The 27152-nt window shown below is 49.2% G+C and overlaps 2 protein-coding genes across 5 annotated transcripts in view; one reads left to right on the top strand and one right to left on the bottom strand.

Annotated features, from left to right (window-relative positions):
* LOC135908632 (uncharacterized) overlaps positions 1-22843 on the bottom strand; it is a 113986-nt gene extending 91143 nt beyond the window's left edge. Inside the window, exon 1 of the mRNA XM_065440480.1 lies at positions 22686-22843. Coding sequence (XP_065296552.1) covers positions 22686-22694 — 9 coding nt within the window. The 5' untranslated portion in view covers positions 22695-22843. The remainder of the gene's footprint in view (positions 1-22685) is intronic.
* The window catches only part of LOC135908634 (uncharacterized), a 176007-nt gene that overhangs the window by 77545 nt on the left and 71310 nt on the right, over positions 1-27152 (top strand). The gene's annotated exons all lie outside the window — the stretch shown is intronic.

Raw genomic sequence — 27152 nt, 5'->3', positions numbered from 1 at the left:
ATTGCACAGACTGGACAGCTTACAAGGTGCCGAAAAGAGAACCTGTATGCCGAATTTACCCGTGACCCTCTTCAGGCCGTGCGAGACCCTGTGGACATAGGGCATAACTTCATACTTCCTCCTCTCCTGTGGATCCACCCCACGAGGCTTTGAACTTGGTCGGAAGGACTTCAGCAGGGACTCGGCAACAGCCCGAAGAAGGGCCAATGGAAAACCGGCTGACCGAAGGCGATCAGCTTGGGCGTCAAAACTAGACTGAACCTTATGTGGGCAGGACTTCACTAACGAAGCCCTGAGGCACGTTGACGCAATCGCCCTCTTGACCAGCTTCGAATGGCTCGAGTTGAAGGGTAGAAGTGCTTTTTTTGACCTAAGCATGTACGCCCAGCAGAGGTGGTCAGGATCGTTAAAAAATAATTTTAAGTCTAGGAATTGCAAGCAAGAGTTTTCAGGAAGTTCAATAGTAAAATTAAAACTGGCAAAAGCAGACTTAAAGGATGCTAAAACCTCCGATGCCACCTGTGTCAAGTTATCATTGTGGTCTCAATTTAAAATAATTAAAAAATCATCAACGTATCGGAACACACGAACGATGCGGTCGTCAGAAAGTACCCGCGATAGCGAGCGGTCAAGTTCGGCTAAAAGGATCTCAGACAAAACAGGGGCTACACACGACCCGATACAAATGCCGCGTTTTTGCACATAAAATTTATCCTGAAAACTCACAATGGTTGAAGAAAGATATGCCTTAAGCAACTCTAGAAAACCTTCCACAGAAATACCACACGCATTCTGGAAAGACACAGCACCAGATCGTTCAATACAGTTCCGGACTGCGCAGAACGGGTCTTCGTGTGGAAGGGAATAGAACAGCTCTTCAATGTCAACCGAGAAGCCCGAGTTAACAGCAGAAAGGTTATCCCCTAGTGCTTGCGCCACACGGTCTGAGCTGCTGACCTTGTACGGATCGTCTGGTGTCAGACTTCCCAGATGGCGCAGAAGGTACTGACTGACCGCTGCTTGCCAGGAACCAGTTTCCGTAACGATGGCTCTGAAAGGGCATTCCATCTTGTGGCTCTTGGCACTGAAGAACACTGAGAGCACAGTGACCTTGTTTTTCACCACTTCACTTCTTAGCCGATCGAGATTCAGATTTCTTAATAGAGCAACCGCCTTTGCCTTCACTTTAGACGGTTCAGATCTACAATCCTAAAGTTATTTAAGACAGCGGACATGGCCTTGTCACTAAAAAGCTTCTGGGGTAAGACCACAATGCCTCCTTCCTTATCGGCCGTCATCAAAGCGAGATCAGAATTCCTAAAAAAGCTTGTCACGAATTTCACCACGGAATTTCCTTTCTTCGTGCCTTTGAAAGTATTGCGGATCACATCAACGCATTCTAAATGGCAACGTTCTTTCTCTTGGCCTTGAACTTTGTCAGCAATCCTATGCGCCGTCGCCAAAGCCTCGTGCTTGCTCAGAGGGACCTCCAGGCTGAACTTCGGTCCCCTGCTGAGGACACTCTCAACTTCTTGTGGAACGACCGCCCCTCCAAGGTATAACACCGGAACAGCACCGACCTGCTTTCTGGGGGCCTTGGGCAAACTCCGTCGCCGCGTGTTCCAACGGAACTCGGCACATGACTGGGCCAGGGCCTGGTGACCCTTGAGAGCCCGGAAGCCCGCGGGGCCCGTTCCCTTCAAGCTGAAGCACAGACACCGTAGCCAGTCTTGCAACAGGCGGACGTGTCTCCCACCTGCTACTATGACGAGGTTGCGCACGTGGGCATTTTCCGCGAGCTTTTCTTTTGCTTGCTCCATGACAGAACCCACTGTGCGCCCTGGAGATGTCCCTACCGCCACTCTTTTGTCGCCTTTCACCCTCTCCACAATTGCTTTTGAGCACCCAGCCAGGTTTGAATCGCCTGCAATAATCACCCTTTCACTCCTTTCACTCTCTCCTACCTCTCCCTGCTTCACTTTGTCATTTTCCGCGTGATTCGGACTCGACAAGGGGCCTTGTCCCCTGGGCTCCTGCTTTTTCCGCGTAGCGGCCTCAAGGTAGGTGCTGCTCTTTCCAGCTAACCTTTCATCCCCCTTCCTGCGTTCCACGTATTTCTCTGACCCTCCCGCGCCTGTCGCGTCGGGGGTCTGCGTTCCATTGTCACGCACGTTCTCGGTCACAATGGCGGCCCTGTTCAGCTTTTCCTCTGCTGTTTCCAGTGTCTTTTCAACTACCTTCCGTGCCTCACGCTCCGTGTTTAGCTAATTTTTCAGCTCTTGCACCTGTTTGTGAAGCTCTTCCTGGAGACTCTCCATTTTCTGCAGCCTAGTATCGACATCACATTGTGTGCCGGTTGATTCGACGCCCTCTCCATTTTCACACGTCTCCTCATCTGCCTTGAGGGTCGCCCCCCGTACTGCCTGCTTTACCGGCTTTCTCGCCATGTATTGCACGGCTTTTTGCAAATGCTATAATACTATATCAATGCAGAGCACGTGCCTTCTAGAAAAAAACCGATACGCACAGGATCCAAATCCTCAAAATGCCGCAAAGCAACTCTCACCACTGTTTCAAAAACAATCAATGCCGCGGAGACCAAAGGTATGACGCGCTCAACCACGCGGTCACGTTCTCACTTTTCTACCAAACACGCACAGTAAAACCACTAATAGCTATTTCTCTTGCCACTTCCAAGCTACTACTTAAAGACTACAAACACTCGACGTCCCACTAGGCTGCACATGTTGGAACACGTGGCATGAAAGGACGCTCTAATCATCCTGCAAAACAAACGTTGCGGCGCAGCGATGCGGCGCAGGCGAGCGCCATCTGGAGGTAATGCAAGGAACCAGGGGTGCCTTCGTGGTCTCTAATATACCCACGCGCCGGTGTGCGCAAATGGCGGACGTCGTGGCCAGTCTATGAATGGTAGAAACGCTGGAAACGGTTTTTTTTAGTTTTCGCCTAACAGAATTACGTTTTCTCGTATAGTCAAATTGCCATCCGACGCTATCATGTTTTTAGGTTGTGTAAGTCGTACTTTAGAATTTTTTTACGTATTTTAGCTTGAGAACTTCAATTAGTTCAGTAGCTTCTTTGCACTACATGGAGGGCCTGGGTATGGGTAGAAGAGTACGCAATTGGGCTGGTTGGTTGATGATTACGAGCAATAAAAAACAGCGCTAAACAACAGGACGAGCGAAGGGACACAGACAACAGCGCTGACTTGGTTCGAAAATCATTTTATCGAAACGACGCGCGACGCCAGACACCGAAGCGGGACGCTGATGCCAGATTTTCTGCGACACGCGACCCTTAAAGCACCCCTGAAACGGTTCGGACACATTTTGTAGACGAATAGGGTACAGCTATGGTAATCATTCGCACTACAATTTGTGGGAAGTGTCTCATATTAAGAGAGCTACGGACGATTACAAGGTACCCTCCTCCAATCATCCATTTTCTCCTCAACTCATTCGCCGAGTGATCGGGGCTAAACTCCGCCTTCACTGGCTCTGCGTCATGATGGTACGTCGTTTCGTCGACTTCTGGATCTCTAGGAGTGAGCGTGCGAAGCCTCTCCAAATTCTCCGCCAGCTGCTTGGCAGTAGACTCCAAGCGAGAGCTATCGAAGCAGCATGCGTTGCGAGCATTCTGTCGCAGCGCCGAACATGTCTGGTATTCCGGTAGCCACAGGGTAGCTGGGTGTTTCGACGGATCGCTGGAGGCATAAGCTCAAGCGGTTCAAGGAACTTTAACGTAGAGGTACGTGAGCGGCCTGACCGATCTGCACTGTCCGCAGAGCTTAACCAGCCAAACAAGGCGCTAATATTGCTCTAACCAAGTGTAAAACGTTTTAAACATTTACAAAAACAACGTGTTAACGATTACACTCGTGCGAAAATTTACACCAGCAGCAAAGAAGAATACAATTCGTTGCTACTACTGTAGCTCTATGCCGCCAGGTGGCTGCACCGTGCAAACCATTCGCATTTGTGCTTCTGCTCATCCCGTGAAACGGCGCAGTCGAACGGCCCGGCCCTATTCCCTTGCGCTTGCGTTTACCCGAATACCGGACTCGCGAAGGGCTATTGCGGTAGTAATCCTCTGGTGTAAAGTGACGGCCGCAAACGCGCAAATCCTGGCGCCGATCGGATAACGGCAGTCCGATGCGCTGCAGCAAGTCCGCTCGTCTGCTGCTTTGCAGAGAAACACGATGTCGCAGCTTGACATATTGCCAGTCGCTATGTTTGCATCCCACAACGCAAGAAAGTCGAATCGTAGTGCTCGCGAAAAGGTCGAGTCTGACCGCGGAGCTCTCGTCAAAATGGAGCACGTTGTAAGTCTTGCTGCGTGCCGGAAGTGCTAATTGTAGTGAGAAATTGTACTTGTGCATGCTCTTTCTGTTACTTTCTTTTTATAGAAACAAATTAACTAACATTACAACTATTACGAACATTATTTGTTCACCACAAAGGTGCAAATATCAATGGCACGCCCTGGGCAGCCAATCAGATAGCTCGCCCTACTGACGTCAATTGGGTGATTTACATCATATGGGTAGAGGCGGCTGAAAATTCCCCCGAGCAGTGTGTTGCGATAGGCAGCGATGTACATTTTTAAAACCTTATACATGCTTTACGCGGAGGACTTAGATGCGTCAATTAATGATCAGAAGGACCTACTCTGACGCCTTGGTACGTTTGTACAAATAGTCAAAGTCGTTTCAGGGTCCCTTTAACGCTGTCGTGTGAAAAAGCCGATCTTTGGGAATGTGCCACGACATCTCATCCGCTTGATACGTATTGGTGGAGCACTGACGGGGGTTCATCTGGAGATGTAATTTTGTCGGCGTGCGTCGACTCGCGAAGGTGCTCCGCGGCCCTCGCCCATCTCCAGGCATCCGGCATCCACGGCCGCAGGCCCTCAGTAGCCCTTCTGACCCGTGCGAGCGCGGCGGCTGCGCCGATAAGCGACCCCACGCGTCGTGCGCCTGCAAAAAATCCGGGCGCCACTTCTCGCTGGAGTTCGCGTACCCGGAAGCGCCCGTAGTCGCTGCGGGCTGAATCACTCTCGCGCACGACATTTCTCGTAGATCTCGTCGCTCGATAGCACCTCGGCCGGATGCCATGGCGTATCGAGTTCTAGGACGAAGCGAGGCGTGAAATCGGTGCGTGCTGGCTCTAATCTCTTTCGTCTTGAACCTTGTGCAGCTCTTTCTTTCTTTCTTTTTACTATGACCGCAGCTTTGAGCTGCGAAATGTCCTCCTGCCGTGGTAGGTCAGTGTTCTGCTGATGAGCACGAAATGCCTTCTCGTAATGTAATGAAGGAGAAGAAAGGGAACCCAGGGGCCCAATTTTGCGTAATGCGAAGACGCGGGTTCGTATCCCACCTGGGACCTGTTGTTTTTACATCCACTTTCATTTCCATGCATTAATTTACAAATTTTTTTATTCATTTAGTAAGTGCAAGTAATTTCCCCTATGTTGTGCTTCGTGTCTTCGTTTGTTGGCTTCTCATGATATGGCTAATAAAAATTGGACCCTGGTGATTTCCTTTCTTCTCGTATATTAATGAACGAGAATTCAGACGGGAAGCCGAGGAGCCCGATTTTTATTAGTCGTAGTCATACGAAGCCAACAGACAATGATACCAAGGAAAGCGTGGAGAAAATTACTCGCTTATCTATTTGAAATGTAGAAATTGTAACTCAATGAAAATGAAAGTAGAGGAAAGAACAACTGGCCAGAGGTGGGATACGAACCCACATCTTCGCTGTTCCGCTTGAGCTACTGCGGCGCCTTTTCCCGGCGCACACTTTATTGTGTACGTGTGTAGGTGTACTATAGTTATACGGTTAATCCTGGGAGGGTTAAAACTACATATTTAATCAGACCCGTAGTTATTTCTTGCCAAATTCACCCCCCCCCCCGCACACACACATGCACAAACACTAATTCAAACAGAAACCCACGGAGTTTACTCGGCAGCTTCAGAGGATGATCGTACGTCACGTTGGAGTGACAGTGAAGAATCAAACACTGTCAATGTGAGCTTAGAATCTGGCTCTTCACCGGGCGAATCTGTGCCCTGAAAAGCAAGCGACACTCGCAATAGCTGCGAGCATAGTCGTCGAATCGTCACGTGGCACGGGCGTTCGCTGCTCGTGCATGACGTATACACGTGCCAGGGTGATCGCCCGTGCTCGCGCACTGCGCATTCCGTAGGCGGCGACACTGTTTGCGACGCGCGCGCACTCTCATCAAATAGGAGTGCTTTGTTAAACAAATACCGAAAATTTCAAGAAAGTTCGAATATTGTACATGCGCGTCTTACGCCTAAGGACAACTTGACAACAGTAATAATCCAGTGAACTCTGGCGAAAAAGAAAAGAAATAGTATGCCGCGTAGCAATGTGAATGGCACGGAGTCAAGTAGCGTGGCAACGCTTACACCGCGCCTTATAACAACGCTCAACCTGCAAGTGCCCTTGATTCTAGGGAGTTTGTGCATGAGCTGGAATATCATTCTTGCGACTGTTAATTATGCCATATCCTGTGCGGGCGCAAGTTACATTCTGCATTTATTATTATTATTATTATTATTATTATTATTATTATTATTATTATTATTATTATTATAGAAGATAATAAATAAGGCCCCACTGTGCGTACTATGTACCTGAAATGGTCCAGGATGCTGCTATAGAGAGGCAAGCACCACTCTTTTCGATACGCACGATTAATAGAACGTACTCGGTTCTGAGAGGCCGTGGGCACGTGTTGTGATTTATTCCGCGCTGACCTCCGACAAAAGGATAAGAACGTGGCCAGATAAATGGTCGACTGTTGGGAGAGAATCTATTTCTTTTTTTGTTGTTGTTCTAGAGCAGATTGTCACAGACATATTTCCTCTCGAAGAAATGGCCATAGCGTATTAAACGGTCAGACGAATTTGATCTGTTCCGATCGTGTGCATTGTTGTACTAATCGTTTCTTTGTTGCAAACCATTTATTATACGCACACATTCGCACAGAGCCAACACAGTGACAAGACATGGAATATCTTTCAGTTCATTTGCCATCATCAGCTCGCATTCAACTTGCAACATTGTCAGCACGTAATAAGTAGGAAAGTTGTCTTATGACCCCCTTTGTGGCTTACGAGATTTCTTGAAGAAACGATCGACCGTCGCAATTTGTCTGTGGTGTAAAGCACAGTCGCCGTTTGTTTCAATACATGAATGTCATCATGCTTTGCCTATACCGGGAGCAGTCATTCGCATTCCTCTTTGTTAGTTAAAAATAAAGTAAGAATCCTGGGTCGAAAAAAAAAATTCGTTAGATCTACTTCTCATAGAAGATAGCAGAAACGGTTTCCGTGACGCCAGTCCCGAGCGTTGTTCATAGAACAAAAATGCAGAAACATTGCGCCTTCCTGGGCAGCCACTTTATTGCGGTGACAAGGTGCCTGGAAAGTCGCTTGTTTTCCTTTGTCCTTGGATTGCAAGGACGACGCGCTTTTGCCTACTTGGCTCGCTGTGCGCCTGACAAACGGAGGCGCGCAGGCGTGGGCCGCGGCGACGCGGGCCCGCATATCGGCGCACACGTTTACGCATGCGGCAGGGCGCGCTTCCAGTCGAGGAAATATTGGCACACGCACACCGCTTGAATGATTGCCGCTCCATCCTTTCGATTATAATCCGTGCGCGCAGGTGGGTGTATGCGCCTTTTCCCACGTCAGTACTTCGAGTTTTCTTGCATGACTCGGTGGCGCTTAGCTGCCCCTGCTCGCGCCGTTATTTGGTTCCCATACCGGCAGTCGGTCACAAAGAAAGAAAGAAAACGAAAAAAAATAGCAAACAAATTCAGAAAGCCATGACAAGTGACAAATTCAGAAAGACATGACAAGTGTTGCTTTGATCACAAACAGAGACGCTCTTTAAATAATCCTGGAGAGTTTCGCCTGGCGGCAAACCTAGTGCGCTACTTCAGGCGGGTGTGATGAAAAAGCCACCGTTTCGCCCGAAAGGCGAAACGGTGGCTTTCGCAATCGGTGACCGATTGCGATAGCAGGTTAGTAGATGGCTGTATAAAGTAAGGATAGTAGTTTTATCGGCCATGTGGACTTGTAAACATTCGCTTGCTAACTAAATTAACAAGCCCGATGTCACGCGCGCAGCTAAACATGAACACATCTCGCCCCAAGACAGCAAGAACTCGCTGTCAAAACGCGTCCAGCGAGAAATCCCGGAAGTCTGCGATTGAATTGACCTTCGTGCATCTCTCGTTTCAACGCGAACGAAACACCGAAAGCACAGCGCATACCAAGCTACCGCCACTGCGCGCACTCTGGCCACGTGGCAGATAGCTTTCGGCGCCCGCACGGCCGCGCCGTAAGCAGCAGCCGCCGCTGAATAACGCCGCCTCCTCCGCGCCTCGCGCGCGACAGGAGACGGCGCGCTTCCGCCCAGCCTTCGTCGCTTGCGCAGGCGAGATTGAGCAGCGCTTGCGGGCTCAGCACGCTATCACTCGCACATGCGGCATACTGCGCGCGCGGCGACGCCCTTCGACTTGCTACGGAACCTCACAGCGACGCCGAGGCGGAAACGCTCCTGGAGTGTCCGTATAGTTGCCATCGCAATAAAAAGGAAATTATACGCACAGTGCGCGAGAGATGCACAACACGCACGAAACACACCTTGTAGGACTTAATCGTGACCGCAGCGGTGCGGTAAGCGCTGTACTCCGGGCTGTTTTTTTCTCCTTGATGAAGCATGTTCACGTCTTATTCCAAAATCGCAGCAGTCACGATGGCTCGCGGAAGGATAGAAGCGTTCGGATGTGGACGTGCTGGCGCTGCAATTGGCAGTGGTCACGTGGCGTCATTCCAGCAGGCGAGCAAGCTTTAGGAGTAAAAGCTCGCGACCTGGCAAGCACAGAGATTCAGCGACCTGCGATGTTCTACGCGACGCTTCCACTTGCGACCGAAGTGTGACGTAAAAAGAAGCAGCGCTTAGCAGAACTTCCACTGCAGCCTTACTCTAATGAGAAGGACGCTTGCACAGCTGTATTGACGTCGACGGGTAAGCCAAGCCGAGAATAACGAAGCCTTTCCGTCTGCGCCAAAACTGCGTCAAACCCGGTGGCTCATCCTCTCGCAACACCGCAAAGTTCATTTGCATCGCCCAGTAAGAAATAAAGCTAGGCTCAGCCGTTGCGTATCTGTTTGTGTCGTTTTCATTCAACCGGCGTTCCCCACGGCAGGCTTTACGGCTGACGAACTTTTTTGTTTGTTACATTGTTTTTCGGAGAAATTGCAATGCAGTTTAACAGGCTTACAGGACTTATACATGCATAAAACTGAGCATGCACTCATTATTCATCGAGTATTCCAACCCATGGCCACGTAGATCCTGAACAAAGATTCTTAGCTTTTTCTTGGTATGCTGAGAGAGCAAGAACTCACGGCTCTTTATATTATGCATACTGGCCCTCTCGACCGTGTCTTGGCTCGGGTCCACTCACAGGCGGCAAGGGTTCGTGAGAAGGAGCTCTGGCTTGGCGGAACAGAGAGCTAGGGATATATATATATATATATATATATATATATATATATATATATATATATATATATATATATATATATTGTGTGTGTGTGTGTGTGTGTGTGTGTGTGTCATTGCAAAATTCGCGGAAAGTATTCTGCTCAAAAAGAGGCTCTGCGATGGCTGTGCAAGTGCGCCGTCATTGCGTCACCTCATGGTGACGGCGAGACCTCTGTTTTGTGCCACGCTTCATCCGTCGTGACCCCCTGACGTGACCTGCCGGGTCCATTGCTGCGACGAGGGTATGGTGGCACTTCCGGACGTTGTGCTTGTTATGCGACGTCGAAACGCGTGGCACGTTCGCTTGCCGGCGTGACTTCGGACCCCTTTTGAAGCGGTCTACACACTGAATAAATCTAGCGGAGGCAATTGTGATTCCAGTGTTAAGCCATTGAAAGACCATTGTTACGTTTCGCCTACGACGCGCGGTAAAGCCAGCGCGGATGCAACGTACGCCGGAGCTTCGTTCAAAGCGGCGGACATTTTGGCCCGTTCGGAGCGGCCGCGACGCATCCCCGCCGAGCGCGTCCCGGCATGTTCAGTGCCACGTGTCTTTGTGTGTGCGTGTGTGTGTGTGTGCCCACGCTTGTCAAAGCGCGGCAGCCGGGGAGAGGAGCTCCCCCAGTGTGAAGCGAGGAGGTCTGACCGGCGCCGGCCCGGCTGATGCGTCACCTCCTTGTCCCAACGTGTCTCTCAGTCCGTCCGTCGCTGCTGTCCCGTGGTGTCATCTCGTGACCTTCCTTCTTGCCCGCGACGCCAAGAGTATAAGAGCAGCTGCCCCCGGACGCCAGGAGAGAGGCTCCGATTTCTTCTGTTGAGTAACGTGCTCTCCCGTCTCTCTACTTCGGTCGACCTGACCGCCCGCTCTTTGCGATGCTAGAATAAACAAGTTGTTCTGTTAGCAGTCGCCTCATACTTTGCTGGGACCTTCGGATGCTTCCAGTGTGCCCCAGGCCGCCAGGCCAACGCTACCCTTGGGGCTTGCGACCCATTTGCAACAACGGGCGCCAACGGTCCGGTTGCAACAACGGGTGTCAGCACTGAGGTTCCAACAGCTGGTGGCATCGCTGAGATTCCAACAGCCGGTGCCATCGGTACGGTTCAAACATCTGGTTGCCAGCGGTGAGATCGCGACAACGGAGGCCAGCAGCGAAGATATGCGGTTGACTGTATGCTGAGCAGCACAACGACCATCCGGGAGCAGTGCAACGAGCCCTGTGTGATGACTGGTTGCCTGCAGCGGAACGACTGCGCTGAATTCTTGGCTGCGAGGTTTGGTGAGTGCGGGACTTTCTTCTTCTGAGTTTTGCCAGGCTTTTGTTAGTGTCAGAAACAGAGCTGGTAATTGTGGTTGTCGTTGCTGCCGGGTTAGTTTGCGGCAAGACAATAGTTGGCAGTAGAGAAAGCAGCATTCAGAGCAGCCATGGATTTGAAGTCGTTGCGCAAACCGATATTGCTAGAGCTTGCAAGAGAGTTGGGTCTGGATGTCTCAGACAAACTCGGAAAACCAGAACTGCTAAAGGCTATTCTTGAGTTAAAAGCTGAGGATGACGAGCTGTCGGAATGCCTTGAGACCATTGAGGAGAGGGCAAAAAGACAGGAGCGCGAACTTAAAGAGAGAAAAGAAAAAGAAGAGCGCGAACACGCTTTGGAAATGAAGCGTCTCGAGGTGGAGATGGAACGCGCTCGTAATGGAAGTCAGGCACACGGTGCAGGAGAACGGGTATTGTTCAAAATGACTGACCTAATGCGGCCGTTTAAGCTTGGAGAGGACATTGGTTTGTTCCTGGTTAACTTTGAGCGAACGTGCGAGAAGCAGGGGTTCTCTCGGGAAACGTGGCCACAGCGCTTGCTCACTTTGTTACCCGGCGAGGCGGCCGACGTAGTCGCTCGCTTGAATAGAGAGGAGGCAGAGGATTTCGACAAAGTGAAATCGAGTCTGCTAAAAAAGTACAGGCTGTCAGCGGAGGCGTTCCGTCGGAAGTTTCGAGAAAATGAGAAAGGCAAAAGTGAGTCGTATACAGAGTTTGCCTACAGGCTAATGTCAAACATGCAGGAGTGGCTCAAAGAAGAGAAAGCGTTTGGTGACCACGAGAAAGTTCTGCAGTGTTTCGGGCTAGAACAGTTTTATAGTCGGTTACCTGAGAACGTGCGGTACTGGGTCTTGGATAGGCCAGACGTTAGTACGGTGGCTAGAGCCGCTGAGCTAGCCGAAGAGTTTGTGACGCGTCGGGCTCGCGGAGCTAAGGACGGTCAAAAGGGTGAATTTGGCTCCAAGTTTGAGAGGCCGAAGTTCACGCCCATGAGAGCAAAGGGGGACACACGTAGTGCGGATGCGAGTGAAAGCAGTCCGACCGAACGTAAGAAGACGGCGGCAGCCGAAGCCGAACGCAGAAAGCGGTTCGAGGCGAGGCAAGCGCGCGTGTGTTATACGTGCCAGAAGCCGGGTCACTTTTCGGCGCAGTGTCCGGAAACAAAAACAAAAGTAGTGTTTTTGTCATTATGCAGCACTGACGAGAACATGAAGCTTCTCGAGCCTTACATGCGAGACCTCCTCGTAAACGGGAAAGAGTGCCGAGTGCTTCGCGATTCCGCAGCTACGATGGATGTAGTTCACCCCTCTTACGTAGAACCCGATATGTTCACGGGCGAGTGCGCATGGATCAAGCAAGCCGTGGAAGCTCACAGCGTGTGTCTGCCCGTAGCAAAAGTGCTCATTGAAGGTCCTTTCGGAGCACTTGAGACGGAGGCGGCAGTGTCATCTATGCTGCCCCCCCAGTACCCGTACCTATTTTCGAACAGGTCCGATCACCTCCTGCGCGAGAAGGGGCTTTTGTTTGGTGAGGCTAGCGTTCAGGCCTTAACCAGATCGAAGGTTCGGGAGCTCGCTGCAAAGGCGGTAGTTGCGGGGCCGACGTTGTCGAACGATGAGAAAGGGTCAGAGGCGCAGCAAGCTGATATTCAGAGCACGCCCGAATTGAATAAAATTGAGCCTGTCGCGTTAAAGACACCAGATACTGGAGAAGAAATTCCCGATGCGGGAAAGTTAGAAGAGCTATCTGCAGATTTGCTCATCGCGCCTACGTCAGACGGACTTAATAGGTTGCTAAAAGTCAGCCGGGCGGCTTTGATAGCCGAGCAAAAGAAGGATGGCAGCCTAGAAAACATACGCTGCATTGTCAAGGAAGGTATCGCCAAGAAAAATGCTCGCTTTGTGGAAAGAGGTGGGGTCCTGTACCGGAAGTATCTAGACCGCAGGGGAGTGGAGTTCGATCAGCTGATCGTGCCTCAATGCTATCGTCAGGATCTGTTGCGCTTGTCGCATGGAGGTTCGTGGTCCGGACACCTAGGAGTTAAGAAAACTAAGGACCGTCTCTTGCAAGAGTACTATTGGCCAGGGTGTTTTCGGGACGCAGACCACTTTGTGAAGACATGCGACACCTGTCAGCGGGTGGGAAAACCAGGGGACAAATCGAGGGCGCCGTTGAAGTTGGTACCTATCATTACGGAGCCTTTTAGACGGCTCGTTATTGATACAGTGGGACCTCTGCCGGTAACAGCCACGGGGTACAGACACATTTTGACTGTGATCTGCCCAGCGACAAAGTTCCCTGAAGCAGTGCCTCTTAAAGAACTCAGCTCAGTTGAGATAGTCAATGCACTACTGTCCATATTTGCGCGAGTTGGTTTTCCTGCGGAAATCCAATCAGATCAGGGCACAGTGTTTACTAGCGCTTTGACGACAGCCTTTCTCGAAAGGTGCGGGGTAAAGCTGTTACACAGCTCAGTGTGCCACCCACAGTCGAATTCCCTTGAGAAGCTCCACTCCGTCATGAAGCGCGTGTTCAGAGCATTGTGGTTTGAACAAGAAACTGACTGGGAGCTGTGTCTGCCTGGGGTGATGTTTGCATTGAGGACCGCGCCGCATGCGGCTACGGGGTTTTCGCCAGCTGAGCTAGTGTACGGTCGCTCGCTGCGATCTCCGCTTCGCATGCCTCGAAACGGATCACTGCACTCTCCAATGGCTGCAGACCATCTCTTTCACAAATGGCCGCCTCCTGCACTGGAGCCTCGCTTTGCAACAACATTATTTTGAGGTGCGTTACAAAAAGGGGAGTCTCAACGGTAACGCCGATGGCTTAAGTCGAAGCCCCTAACGTGGGAATCAGCCTCAAAATTGTTTGTTATTGATGTTTTTCTTCCTGAGGCAGGATTTTTAGCATATTGCTTTTGTGTAGTGTTTCAAAGTGATGATGTGCTTTCTAGTGCAATTTTCCGATTTGTGGACGCGTTTTGAATGCTGCTAGACTACTGTAAGGAACTAGGCAGTAGTATTAAAGGGGAAAGAGCCTGGCATGGCTTAGTGAGGGTTGTGCCGTGCTTGCTGACTGAGCGGCTGAGTTTCGGCGTAGTTCTAACGCTTGCTGGGAACGAGAGAAAAATGAGAACTCTCCCGAAGTCACTTTGCAGTGTCCTGTGTGAACCTGAACGTGAGAACGAGGCCTTCTCGGTGCGCTGCGCTCAAGAAACGCCGAGGGACGACCGACTTCGGTTATGAGCATCATCGAGCGACATCCCTCCGGACAGCGGATGCAGTCCCCTGACCATCGGGATCTCCCTCCCCCGGCGGGGCGGTCTGTTACGTTTCGCCTACGACGCGCGGTAAAGCCAGCGCGGATGCAACGTACGCCGGAGCTTCGTTCAAAGCGGCGGACATTTTGGCCCGTTCGGAGCGGCCGCGACGCATCCCCGCCGAGCGCGTCCCGGCATGTTCAGTGCCACGTGTCTTTGTGTGTGCGTGTGTGTGTGTGTGCCCACGCTTGTCAAAGCGCGGCAGCCGGGGAGAGGAGCTCCCCCAGTGTGAAGCGAGGAGGTCTGACCGGCGCCGGCCCGGCTGATGCGTCACCTCCTTGTCCCAACGTGTCTCTCAGTCCGTCCGTCGCTGCTGTCCCGTGGTGTCATCTCGTGACCTTCCTTCTTGCCCGCGACGCCAAGAGTATAAGAGCAGCTGCCCCCGGACGCCAGGAGAGAGGCTCCGATTTCTTCTGTTGAGTAACGTGCTCTCCCGTCTCTCTACTTCGGTCGACCTGACCGCCCGCTCTTTGCGATGCTAGAATAAACAAGTTGTTCTGTTAGCAGTCGCCTCATACTTTGCTGGGACCTTCGGATGCTTCCAGTGTGCCCCAGGCCGCCAGGCCAACGCTACCCTTGGGGCTTGCGACCCATTTGCAACAACGGGCGCCAACGGTCCGGTTGCAACAACGGGTGTCAGCACTGAGGTTCCAACAGCTGGTGGCATCGCTGAGATTCCAACAGCCGGTGCCATCGGTGCGGTTCAAACACCATGAAGAGCTGACAAAAGTCACGTGCTCATTCATCGGACAGCAAGAGAAATACCATTTTGCCCACCGAGTATGAAACTCAGGTCAGTGCGCGGCCAGGTGCAGCTGGGAGCACGATCCAACCAAGTCCGGCATTTGTCGGAGCTTGCGACGGGGCGGCCTCAGCAATGTGGTATCGTGTTGTCAGACATGTCGGAAGCAACCGCGATGCGCTCGTGCTGACATTGATAGTGCTATGCAAAAATTTGAACACGGTGAAGAATGTTCACGAGCAACTGGCTTCGATTATTTTCCCACAGCTCTTCGACGTCCAATCGATTTCATTAGAGATGCCTTCCTGTGATCACACAAGTCGCTTAGCCCTCTCATAGTTCCATTCCGGCGTAACGACAACGAAGGAGTTTCCTGGATCCAGACGCGCACAAGCATATTTGCTGCAGCGTAGCGGCAGACACGAGATAAACCACCTTAAAGAAGGTTAGATTGTTTCCCGGCCTGTTCACTCACGCTCTTGCCTGATCTTGCCTGAACCAACCGACCAGTATGTACTAAATGGCGAGCATTATTCTTCCTTCATGAATAAAACTCCTAGCGTTCCCCAAAGAGGAACATTGTGAGAACTGGTATATTGAACGTACCTAATATTAATATTGTGAGAACTGTTCTACTAATAGTTATTATGATGACCGAGAACCGGTCTTTGTTCAGTCTCGCAAGTTCGGTCAACAGTGTCATTTAGCTAACACCGTGCTTGAATGAATGCGTCATAAAAGTTATGCGAATTCTGCAGTCATAGTACCTTGTAGAACAACTGCTCGGAGCTTATACATCGCACCAAAAAAGCATAAATTGCAATTTTAACCGTTATGTAATAGCGTGATCAACTTAGTTTCTGAAATAACGCAGGTAGCATGTTTACTCAGCCTTTATCATCAGACAAGTATGTTCAACATGTATGCTCAATCGAGCTGCAAACTCTGGAGGACACTATAGGTACCGCAATGCGCTATCACAAAACAAGTGAAATATTTTCATAATTTGCTAGTCTGTATCATGTTAATGTGTGTTAGGCCAGATCAGAACATTACACTGAAGCAAAACGTAAGGATCTCTTTACCGTCAGAACCAAAAGAAAAACCCTTTAAATTGGGGATGAAATACGTTTGCCGCACTTATGAAATTCAATTAACATCATCTTTGGGCACATATATAGCTAGATTAACAAAGACGCCAGATTTCTTGCTCCGTAGTCTTTGCTAGCAGCGGAGCCGACACGAGGTGCCCTTCTACAGGGTGCCGCAGCTATCATGCGCCAAATTAAAACAACAACAGCAAAACACAAAGTTTTCTAGGTAGATTGAACCAATCATATGTTAGCAGGAAACAGAACAAGCGTGCAATATCTTTTTCGGTTTCGAATTATTTTGCAAAAGTTAAATCTAGCTTTAATTGACACATTTACTTCAAAAGTTATAACACCTTGCCTCTAGCGTATACTAAAAAAGATTTATTTAAATTATTTGCACCGCGCTATCTTTTGCGTAGCTCCATTCGTCCACGCCTAAAGAAAGCCCGCAAAATATACATACGAGTTTATCTATTTTAATGGAAACAGATCTAAAAAAAACGACAACAAAACAAATAGAAGTTAACCGATCTGATGAAGCCTTCTTCTGTATCGGTTCTTTCAGCACAGCTGATGCTATAGATGGTCGAGTAGCCGTCGCAGTCCATGCGCTAATAAACAATTATAATAAATTAACTGATTTATTACTGGTTTTAACGCCAGTATTGCAGTGATAGTAATGCGGCGCAGGTTCTGCACCGCCCTGTACTCTCCAAGGCTCGCGAATCATGGCATTATTTCGCGCGGCTAGCGTCAAACGTCTCCAATTGTTAGCGCACCGTCACAGTGCTGACAAAATTCCGACCGGGTGAGGTAAGTCTAAACCTCAAGAATCGTTAAACGACGACGACAAAGGCGTGCATCGTGATGATGAAAAGAAAGTACAAAAGTATGTGCTTACTTAATTGGTACGTGGTTGTGACTCCATCCGAGTCTCGAGCTGTTGTGCTTAACAAGGGGGCTATAGGAAGGTCTTAATAACCCCTCGCGGTGTTGTGGTCATCGATGCCACCTTGGAAAACTTGAGGAACTTGTGAGAGTATCAGCGCCTTCGTCAGGTTCTGCGGTCGAAGAGCTCCTGCCCTCTGGGTCTTCTTCTCTTCGTCCTTCCCTTTGTGTCTGCTCAAGGCGTAAAGGGGTAACGCTTTTTCGGAGAAGAGGGCAATTATCTCGTCATGTGAACACACGCTTGAACGTTTCTCACACTTGACAGGTCGATCATAACCTGCCGAACGCGGGAGCCAAGACGGCCTTCAAAACCCCCTCGCGGTCTAGTGGTAGCCGATGTCTTGGAAAACTTCGGGAACCTGCGGAACTATCAGTGCCTTTGTCAGATTCTGCAGACGACGAGCTCCTGCCCTTTGGGTCTTCATCACCCTTTCACGCTCTCCTACCTCTCCCTGCTTCCCTTTGTCCCTTTCCGCGTGATTCGGACTCGACAAGGGGCATTGTCCCCTGTGCCCCTGCTTTTTCCGCGTCGCAGCCTCAAGGTAGGTGCCGCTCTCTCCAGCTAACCCTTCACCACGTTGCACGCATTCCACGTACTTTGCTAGCCCTCCGTCTCCTGTCAAGTCGGAGGACTGCGTTTCATTGTCACGCACATTCTCGTTCACAATGGCGGCCCTGTTCAGCTCTTCCTCGGCTGCTTCGAGTCTTTTTTCGACTACCTTTCATGCGTCACGCTCCCTGTTTAGCTCATTTTGAGCTGTTCCACCAGTTTGACAAGCTCTTCCTGGAAGGCCTCCATTTTCTGCAGCCTAGTATCGACATCACAGTGTGTGCCAGTTGACTCGATGCCCTCTCCATTGTCTTTCGTGCCCTCCTCAGCCTTGAGGGGGCCCCCGCGCACTGCCTGCTTTCGCGGCTTTCTTGCCATGTATTGCACGGCTATTTCTCATGCAAATACTATAATAATATAATAATAATGCAGCGCACGTGCCTTTTAGCAAAAACCGATACGCACAGGATCCAAATCCTCTAAATGTCGCAAAGCAACTCTCAACACTGTTTCAAAAGCAATCAATGCTGCGGAGACCCAAGATATGACACGCTCTTGCACGCACTCAGCCACGCGCCCACGCTCTCACTTTCCTACCAAAACACGCACAGCAAAACCACTAATAGCTATTAGTCTCAACTATTAGTCAACTATTAGTAGTCTCAACTATTACTAATAGCTATTAGCCTCTCTCATAACTCAACGTCCCACCCGGCTGCACGTGTTGAAGCACGTGGCGCGAAAGGGCACTCTAACCATCCTGCAAAACCAAATGTACACGAAACACACACCCCGCACACGAAATACGAGGGACAAAAAAAAGGAAAACAAGAAAAAAGAAAACCACCCAATTACTGTTTAAAGGCAAGAAAAACGGCAAATAAAAAACAGAAGCAAGCTCAAAGCACGCACAAAAACTTATGATTTTGTCGCCGCCACGGAGCCCCGAAAAGCACGTCCAGTCGCCACAAAATCTCAAGCAATCTCTCTCCCATTTTCAAAGCGCGGTGGCGCCACCTGCTGCTCCAATCGCTCCGAGCTGCCAAGCGAGGCGACCGCAGGTAGACGCAGTGCTTGCGCTGCTTGCGCTTCACATTTCTTCGTTCTCACGAAGGACGGGATGTTGAATGTTAGCTAGCGAATTTAGTTAGTGAACTTCAGCTCCTCGGCAAGATTGTGCTGCAAATCGGAATGGCTGTGGCAAGTTCAACGTCCGCAGGCGGAGCGCATCGTTAGGGTAAGTCAGTGTTACCTTTGCATGCGGAAACATTGGTTCTGCGTCTATTCTACTTTGATTTGCACATCTGACAATACGTCATGAACTTGTAAAAGCCTTGCAGTACGCGATATACTTTACCTCCGCGTTGTAGTGCCTGGAAAAATCTCGCGGCTCGCATCTTGAAAACAGGCGGCATGCCGTAGGTTCGAGTGAGCGTAGCGCACGTGCGCGGATGCCCAGATCTGTCCGTTTCTTGTTTCGGGACAGCGGAAGAACGAATTAACATTAGTTCCGCCGTGTCGGATCTACTGTGCAATGTATGCATACTTTTTTAACAAACATCGCCGCTCTTGCCCTCTGGCCAGTAGTTACGATTAGCAACACAAATCAGCTTTCACACGTAACGGTTTCGAATAGTTGCTGAAAGGTATTGCGAAATTTCGTGGTCACTAACGCCAGTGCAGGGAATTCAATCTGTTACGCATGAGTTCGATTGTCATGAGCGTCAGAACCTTGTAGCGGTGCGAACACTTTCGCGGCATTTACTTGTGAATCAGCTGCGGAGTTCTATGGCGAGAGCCGCTGTGTAATCAGGCAGGCCCTTGTGTTATCGAGGCCCATAGACAGAGAGACACATACAACAGTGCTGTATGCGGAGGCGCTCACTCACTGCTGTGTTCAGCAAGTTGGACACGTAGCTGGTAGAGATAAGCAAGCTAGACTCCATATCCACCCCCCCCCCCGCGCCTCCAGAAAACAGTGAAATGCAGTATTGCGCTTTCTGTGATCAACCGGACTCAGTGAGCGCCGGTTGTACTTAAGTGTTATTTCTACCTTTCTTCCCCTTTCTACTCCCCTTTTCCCCAACTCCCGTGCAGGACAGCGAACCTGGAGCTTGCATCTGGTTGTAACTTGCGTCTGCCTTTCCCCTCTCTCGGTCACTTTGTTTCTTTCTCTGAGTAAGCGGTAAATCTTCGTGAAATACTCGCCGTTGCGTTTATCAGACTCGTAAGTACGTCCATGTGTCTTTCTTTCTTTAGTTCTTGGGTAGTGCCTGTGTGCGCGCTTTTATATGTACGATATATATATATATATATATATATATATATATATATATATATATATATATATATATATATATATATATATATATATATATATATATATATATATATATGCTTGCTTGAAATTAATCCTTGAAGGCGATCGAATGGAGTACTGAATGAATGAATTATTCGTTCCCCTCAATTAGGGATAGGAACCCAGACAGACAGCTACAAAAAAAAAAGAAGCTTGAGAACTTGTGGGGCCCCGAAAACGAGTGCACGCATATATCATACAGGGGCGGCACGCAGACACACTTATGTCAGCAGGCAATGACGAAATAACATTTCAAAAGAACACTTGGTGTAATATGAAATACTCGGGAATGAAAGGTCTACGACACAAACGCTCAGATGAAATATGTAAACTAATTGAGTATTAAAAATCTATTATTTAATAGTTTGAACAAAATGCAGGTTAAAGTAAGTAGGAGGCAAAGTATAATCATGACAGGCATCATACTTATTTAACTTTGTGGGCAATGTAGCAGTGGGAAGTGGGGGGGGGGGCGGAGGAATCAATACAACTTTCACGTTCGACGGTTTTGCATTTGCGCTGACGCCGAAAAGAAAAGAAAAAAAAAAGAAGTTAGCGTTACCTCTCAGTGGAAGTATGTAAGAATGGGGTTGTTGGTGAAACATGGTTTAAATTTCGATCAACAGTGTAAGGACACCAGAGGGGACAGAGGAAAGAACAGATCACTGATTGAGATGGGCCCGTTGTACGAGATGTGTAATTAAGAACGGTGTAAGATTGGGCTTATTGGTGAAGCATGCTTTAAAGATCGGTTAAAAGCGCAAGGACCCCAGAGGGGACATAAGAAAGAACAGAGCGCTCTGTACTTTCTTCCGTCCCCTGTGGTGTCCTTGCGCTGTTAACCGAACTTTTAAACTCTCAGTGGAGTATGTTGTTGGAAGGTTAAAACTGCGCGAAAGAAACGGGAACATGCGGACAGGACACGCAACCCACGACGAGCGCAGTGGTGTGTTCGCTGCGCTCGTGGAGTGTGTCCTGTCCGCTTGTTCTCATTTCTTTCGCGCAATTTTAACCTTCCTTCAAATATGAACCAACGAGCCCTCAGGAATATGAACCAACGAGCCCTCCTACTAGAGTATTGTGTCTCAGTTTGTTATTGAAATTAGGTGTTTATATTTTATCTTGCCCATCTTAAACTAACGCGCATGATAAAGTGGAATGTGTGTGTGTGTTTTGTTTTTTCAGGAGTGCTCTTACTTGTGCACGCTGTGTCTCCATTCATTTCCGCGGAAGGTTGTCCGCGAGCACACTGGGCCTATTTTTCTAAGCCTAGGCGTTCAAACCCGCTGCGAATGCGCGTCGATACCGCGACAGCACGACGCTGCGAACGCCCTCCGAGTGTCGGTGCACGTGCTGTCGCAATAAAACGCTGAAGAGAGTTACTGAAAGATCGAAAGATGTTCGTGTATACTCTGATTTAGGGGCACGTTAAGGAATTACAGGTGGCGACAATTAATTCGGATTCTCGCACTACGGAGTGCCTCGTAGTGAAGTCGTTGTTTTGGCATGTAAAACCGGAGAGTTTGTATCGAATAAGTCACGCATGCGCTCTTTGTATGGGCTCATCGCCTAGCACTATCTCTGTATGAGGTGGCTGTTATGCCGTTACCGGAAGGCTATATATATATATATATATATATATATATATATATATATATATATATATATATCGTCAAGCGATGACCAATAAACGTCATTCTTCTTTAGAAGCGTCAACTGATGGGCTAGGTGGTCATCCGACATAAGAAGCGAGTTTTGCGCCAAGACCACACACGCAAGAAAGGAGACAACACGGGCGCTTGACAACATGCACGTGCCCGTGTTGCCTCCTTTCTTGTGTCTTGGCGCAAAACTCGCTTATTATGCCATTGTACTTGTTGCTTCCACTCTGACTGTTCCTTAGTGGACGCCGGAACAGAATTTAATTAAGCTTTCTTTGAGCTGCTGAAGGACAGGGTTGAAAAGGCATTGGACATTCATACGTTGTTGAAACTGAGAAGTGTCTTGAAAAAAAGAAAGGCTGTCACTGTAGATCACTGCACAGGTCGTTGTCTGATGTTCAGGAACGAAATATTTGGTTTCTTATTGGCTATGGTGTTGGGCAACTGAGCACGAGCCCAGTGGATTGAATGCCGGCGACGGCGGTGCGCATTTCAATGGGCGCGAATTGCGAAAAGACTTGTGTACTTAGATTTAGGTCCACGCTAAAAAACACCACGTGGTCAAAATTTCTGGAGTCCTCCTTTTCGGCGTGCGTCCTAATCAGAAGGTGGTTTTGGCACTAAAACCGTTTACTTTATTTTTTTTTTATCGGCGTAAAGGTTCAAAAGTTCGGCATTTTCCCTCTAGGAACGGCGTCCTCTTGGTACGCAGTATACGCTACGCTCAGCTAAAGAAAGACAAAAAAAAAGCTCCCTCAGCTAAGGCGCGTTCCGTCTTGTTTTCACTCGAGATGCCTCCCCTTGTTCTCATGCTTTTCCCATCAGCCTGCAGAGCCCGTGTGCGCGACTCGCTGCGGATGTCGCTCGGTGGATCAGGCGTCCGAAGGTTGTACGCGTGCGCTGCCATCTTCGTGGAGCCAAGCAGATGTATCCGCGCGCGAAAGACGAGGCAGAAAGGGCGAGGACTGTCTGCGTGGCGGAGAGATCAGAACGGCGCACGACTTCTTCGCTCACAAAACTACCGCGAGAACCAGCGCACGCGACGGGCATCGCCCGTCACCTCGAGGCAAGAGAGCAGCGGTACTCACCGGAGTCATGGCGTTGCCGGCAGGCGACTGACGACTGTGCCGGAGAAAGTTCGCCGCACGCCGCTCTTTCCGGTGCGCTCTCTCTCTCCAATCGACCCCTTCTCCGGCTCACTTTCCTAACAGCGAGAAGCCGTCATCGCACGACCGGAACGTCCACCTCTTGCTTTCCGCGCGCGCTTTGTCCACGCGCTGCCCACCCGTACCTTTAAGCAAAGCGGAATGTTGAAAGTAGACGTGTGAATACAAGAACTAAATAAGCAGGAGATCGTGTCTTGACTACTACTGCGGGTGCTCGCTTCTTTGGGGCAAAGGTCGGGTACCAGGGGTGCAGTCGCAGCGTGAAACGTCTCGTGCGCGCTGTACACGACGTATGCGCACTAAGGCACAGGGAGGGGACGTATACCCGAATTCACGAGTCACATGACGCATTAGAAAGGTCGCACGCCTAACTCAAGTTACAGCTGCGGGGGGTCTTCCTGTCTACTTCTTTTAATTGTGCTCGCTCCCTATCCACAGTGCGCCCGTTTGTTTTGCAGAGGTTGCTTGGGCAATATAGAGCGTTAAAAAATGACCCCCTCCCCTCTCGATCCTGCGCACTCGTAAATGATGGGCGTTCCTGAGCTTGTATCCGCCGCTCCCCGTGGAAACGGACACATTGCGCGCCGTAGTGCCGGATATCCCACTTTGTTGCTGCCCCAGCGTCCTTTCTGGACCGTACAGGTCTAACGCAAGGAGGCCGTCGCCGAGCAAGCGTGAAATTTCGTCAACAAATTGTACACTTGTAGGCCTAATAACTCTTGATAAGCACCAGTTCGGGTTCGATAAACTATTTCTACTCTGGCATAGCGAGCTCTCTCAAACGCGACCACGATTGCTCGGATCGACAAACGCACTGCGGAGCCAAGCCTCTCTGAACATCGAGCAAGAGTCTAAATTTAGATCAAATTGCGTCATGCGTGGCGCGTCAATGACGTCATCTGTGCATGCGAAACATGTATGGTCTAGTAATGGTTTCTTTCCTCTATAATACGACACCAATGTAAAGCGCGTGGGTAGTATGGTTCCAATTATATAAGTCGTAATAATATAACATTATTTCGTTAGGTGCGGTTTTAGCAAGCCCTCTCCTCTGGCTGATTGTGAAAACGTTTCAGGTAAAAAGAAAAATGAAGAAAAGAAAAGACTTATGACCCCGTAAAATCGCGCGCGCCCGGAGCAGCGTCGGTAGATACCACGGCAGGTAGGCGCAGCAGTCGGGTAACGTCGCCGACATCGACGCCGCCGAAAAGAGAGGCGGCGCCGCAGTCAAGACGCGCCTCGTTCGCTGATTATCGCACCGCTCGACGCTTGTTCGACGTGTTATGTAGCCGGCGCACACTTTTCGTAGCGCCTTGAATTTACCATGTGGGTGCTTGCTGCGACGAGTTGTCCCCCTATACCAATCGGACACTCTCGCTCGAGGAGAGTGTGACCAAACCGTTTTGCGGCAGTAGCCATGCGGGCTCGGCTCGCAGTCCGAGGGTTTTCTCTGACAAGTGCTGACGGACCGCAGTGTTGCTTAGGTACGCCTTTTTATGCTTGCCTAAATAATAAATGCCCGTTAACGCAGGGACTGTGGAATTCCTGGAAAGAAATTTCTGAGAGCATTCGCATGCTTGTATATTTTCTATGATGTTATTAGATGGATGCCTTATGGCCTTAGATACAAACACATGTGTATATGTGAGTGACAGGCGTTGAAAACGTGGAAGCTGTCCTGGTAGGACAATATGACTGCCCCGGCATTATTGTTCCGTCAAGTATAGTTATGAAATTCCCCATATTGTTCCATTTTGGTAGTGTAGGTTAGCACTCGATAATGTAAAGCTGTGTCTGTTTCTTTTTTATTTCTGCTCCCTGACGATGAGCAGACGCCTATATTTGCAGCAGACAGAACTCGCCTGCACGCACTGGTGCAGCGCAGTTTCCTTGTCAAGTTGACTATTTGCGACTTTTTCGTGTCATATACGTATTTGACGTGACTGTATTCTAATATGTTATTGCCGTTGCCGAGCAAGTTTCTGGCACTTTTATTGCAAGCGACTGTGCATGACACTGCTACACCCATTGCTTGATGCGCGGACCCGCCGCGATTTCTCTGTGGCTGTGGTGTTCGGCTGCTGAGCATGGGGAGGTTGCGGGATCAAATGCCGGCCGTGGCGGCCGCATTTCTATGGAGGCGAACACACCCGTGTACTTAGATTTAGGTGCACGTTAAAGAACCCCAGGTGGTCGAAATTTCCGGAGTCCTCCCCTACGGCGTGACTCATAATCAGAAGGTGTTTTTGGCGCGCAAAACCCCATAATTTTTTTTTCCTTGATGCGCAATGTCACACGCGCACTTTGTCGGGGTTTGGTATCGCACCCATGTACATCGAGTATCGCGTCAATGAAACTAATAAAAGTCAATAAGTTCAATTCTGAACTTTCACGTGCCAAAACCATGCTCAGAACTTGAGGCACGTCGAAGTGAGAGGCTATGGTTTAATTTTGACTACCTGAGGTTCTTTAACGTGAACCTAAATCTAAGTACACAAACATTCTTGCATTCGGACAGCTGACTGACCATAATCTGCTTACACCTGCCTACACATAGTGCAACAAAGGGCCACAAATAATTACCGCCCAAAGCATGCTAAACGTATTCTCGGATAGGAACCGGGAGTGGTTCTTCATGATTTGAACTAATTACTATACGACACTGTGTTTCCACTCTTCAAGCCCGCTCTCTTATAATCAGATGACAATTTGCACGTTCAGCGCTCGGGATTGGTTCAATGGCAACAATTTTGAGCAAATACGTTGGGGAAGATTTCACACGAAAGTGGAAACCAAACTTGCAGCACTGGTCACCCAGTGTTTAGATTGATCATTTCATAACTTTCTCAGGATTCACACACCGTGGTGGGATTTGGCGAAATCACTCAACGTCCTTTAAAAAAAATATCAGCATGGTCTTTAAGTTTGCTTTTGACATGCCAGAAGAAGATGGAGTGAAGTTTATCAACTTGAGACTAGCTTTAAGCTTAGACCATCTTTGCTGCTACTACCTGCTTAGATCAGTTAAAACTGTTCCAAGTTATACACCTCGGCATTTATAGTTGTTAAAGCGAGGAGTTGCAGAATCTTGTTTGAGTACAGCTCTCAAGTAGGACTATCATCACCGACATGATCAGAGTTTCAAGGGTCGAAATGAGAAATTGCTGAATTTTGGTTATAGTTCTCGCTTTCTTTTTCTCACGTTGTCATTGCGGAAGAAAAAAAAAACATCGACCGACTGGGTGCACCAGGGAAAACAGAGGCAACGGGTGGACAGTGACGCAGACAAGTAGTACTGTTTTCCGTTTATACATCCAGCACAGGTGCTTATTAAAAAATGGTAATTCTACGTCCAAAGCCCTAAGTTTTTATCAGGAACTTCATGCGTGTAAGGTAGAGGCTTTAGTCAATTTTCTAATGGTTCTACGATATTTAATTAATAAATTCATATTGGGAGACACTGAGTTGTTACAAATGGTGAGTAAAAAGTCGTCAACTTAACAAAACTCCATTTTCACCGCTTCAGACTGACAAAAACGTTCAGCCAGAGATCTGTCTTATCGCGCTAGGTAGAAGTCACTCAAAATTGGCGCCAAGCGCGAACATAAGCAAGTTATTTCCTGTTGAAGATGGATTTCATCGTTCCATGACGCATGCACAAGTCAAAGTTATGTATTTGCGCAGTCGCTTCAAGAAATTATGTACAGTCACACCGTTGGCGTCCTGAAATTTGACACGGGGTCTGCTTCCTTGGTGCGCTAACGCTTTAACAGAGAATCGGTTTTTCTTTTGATTTCCCGCTGAATATAGTTTCACGGAAACTAAGTATATAGATGTCATCACCCGACACGGTGTCATACGGCCTTTACAGTTTTCCCCCTGGGAGGGAAGTAAGTGGCGTTGTAGCCTATCGCTACCCTTCGTGTCACTTCGGCAGCAAAGTTCGGAGGTTATCTACAGAGTTGGTTCTCGGCGTCGAGGGAAGAACGACTCGTGTGTTGTCGAACGCCTGCTGCTCGCCGTTGTCACTGTCTTGTCACTGAAACGATAGAGACGTACACTGACGTACGCAGCCGCATGAACGCGGTAAAATGCATAAAATGATGCGAAATAACGGCATGAGAGCGCACGTACCGCGTTCCACATGTTTCTCTACTATTTCGAAACGCCTACGGACGCAAACATCGAACGCATGAATATGACTTGTCCTTGGTTGCGTCCGTGATACGTGACGTCATGCATCGTCACGTGTCTTTCACAACTCTACCTTAATCCACCTTCCTCTAATTTGTACCAACTTTAATTCACTTTAGCTCACTTTAATTTCTCTTGCTCAAACTTGTACCAACCTTAATCCATTCACTTAATCCATTCACCTCAATTCACTTT

Source organism: Dermacentor albipictus, chromosome 4 (genome assembly GCF_038994185.2).
Source record: "Dermacentor albipictus isolate Rhodes 1998 colony chromosome 4, USDA_Dalb.pri_finalv2, whole genome shotgun sequence".
Taxonomy (NCBI): domain Eukaryota; kingdom Metazoa; phylum Arthropoda; class Arachnida; order Ixodida; family Ixodidae; genus Dermacentor; species Dermacentor albipictus.
This window is presented reverse-complemented; position numbering and strand designations above follow the sequence as displayed.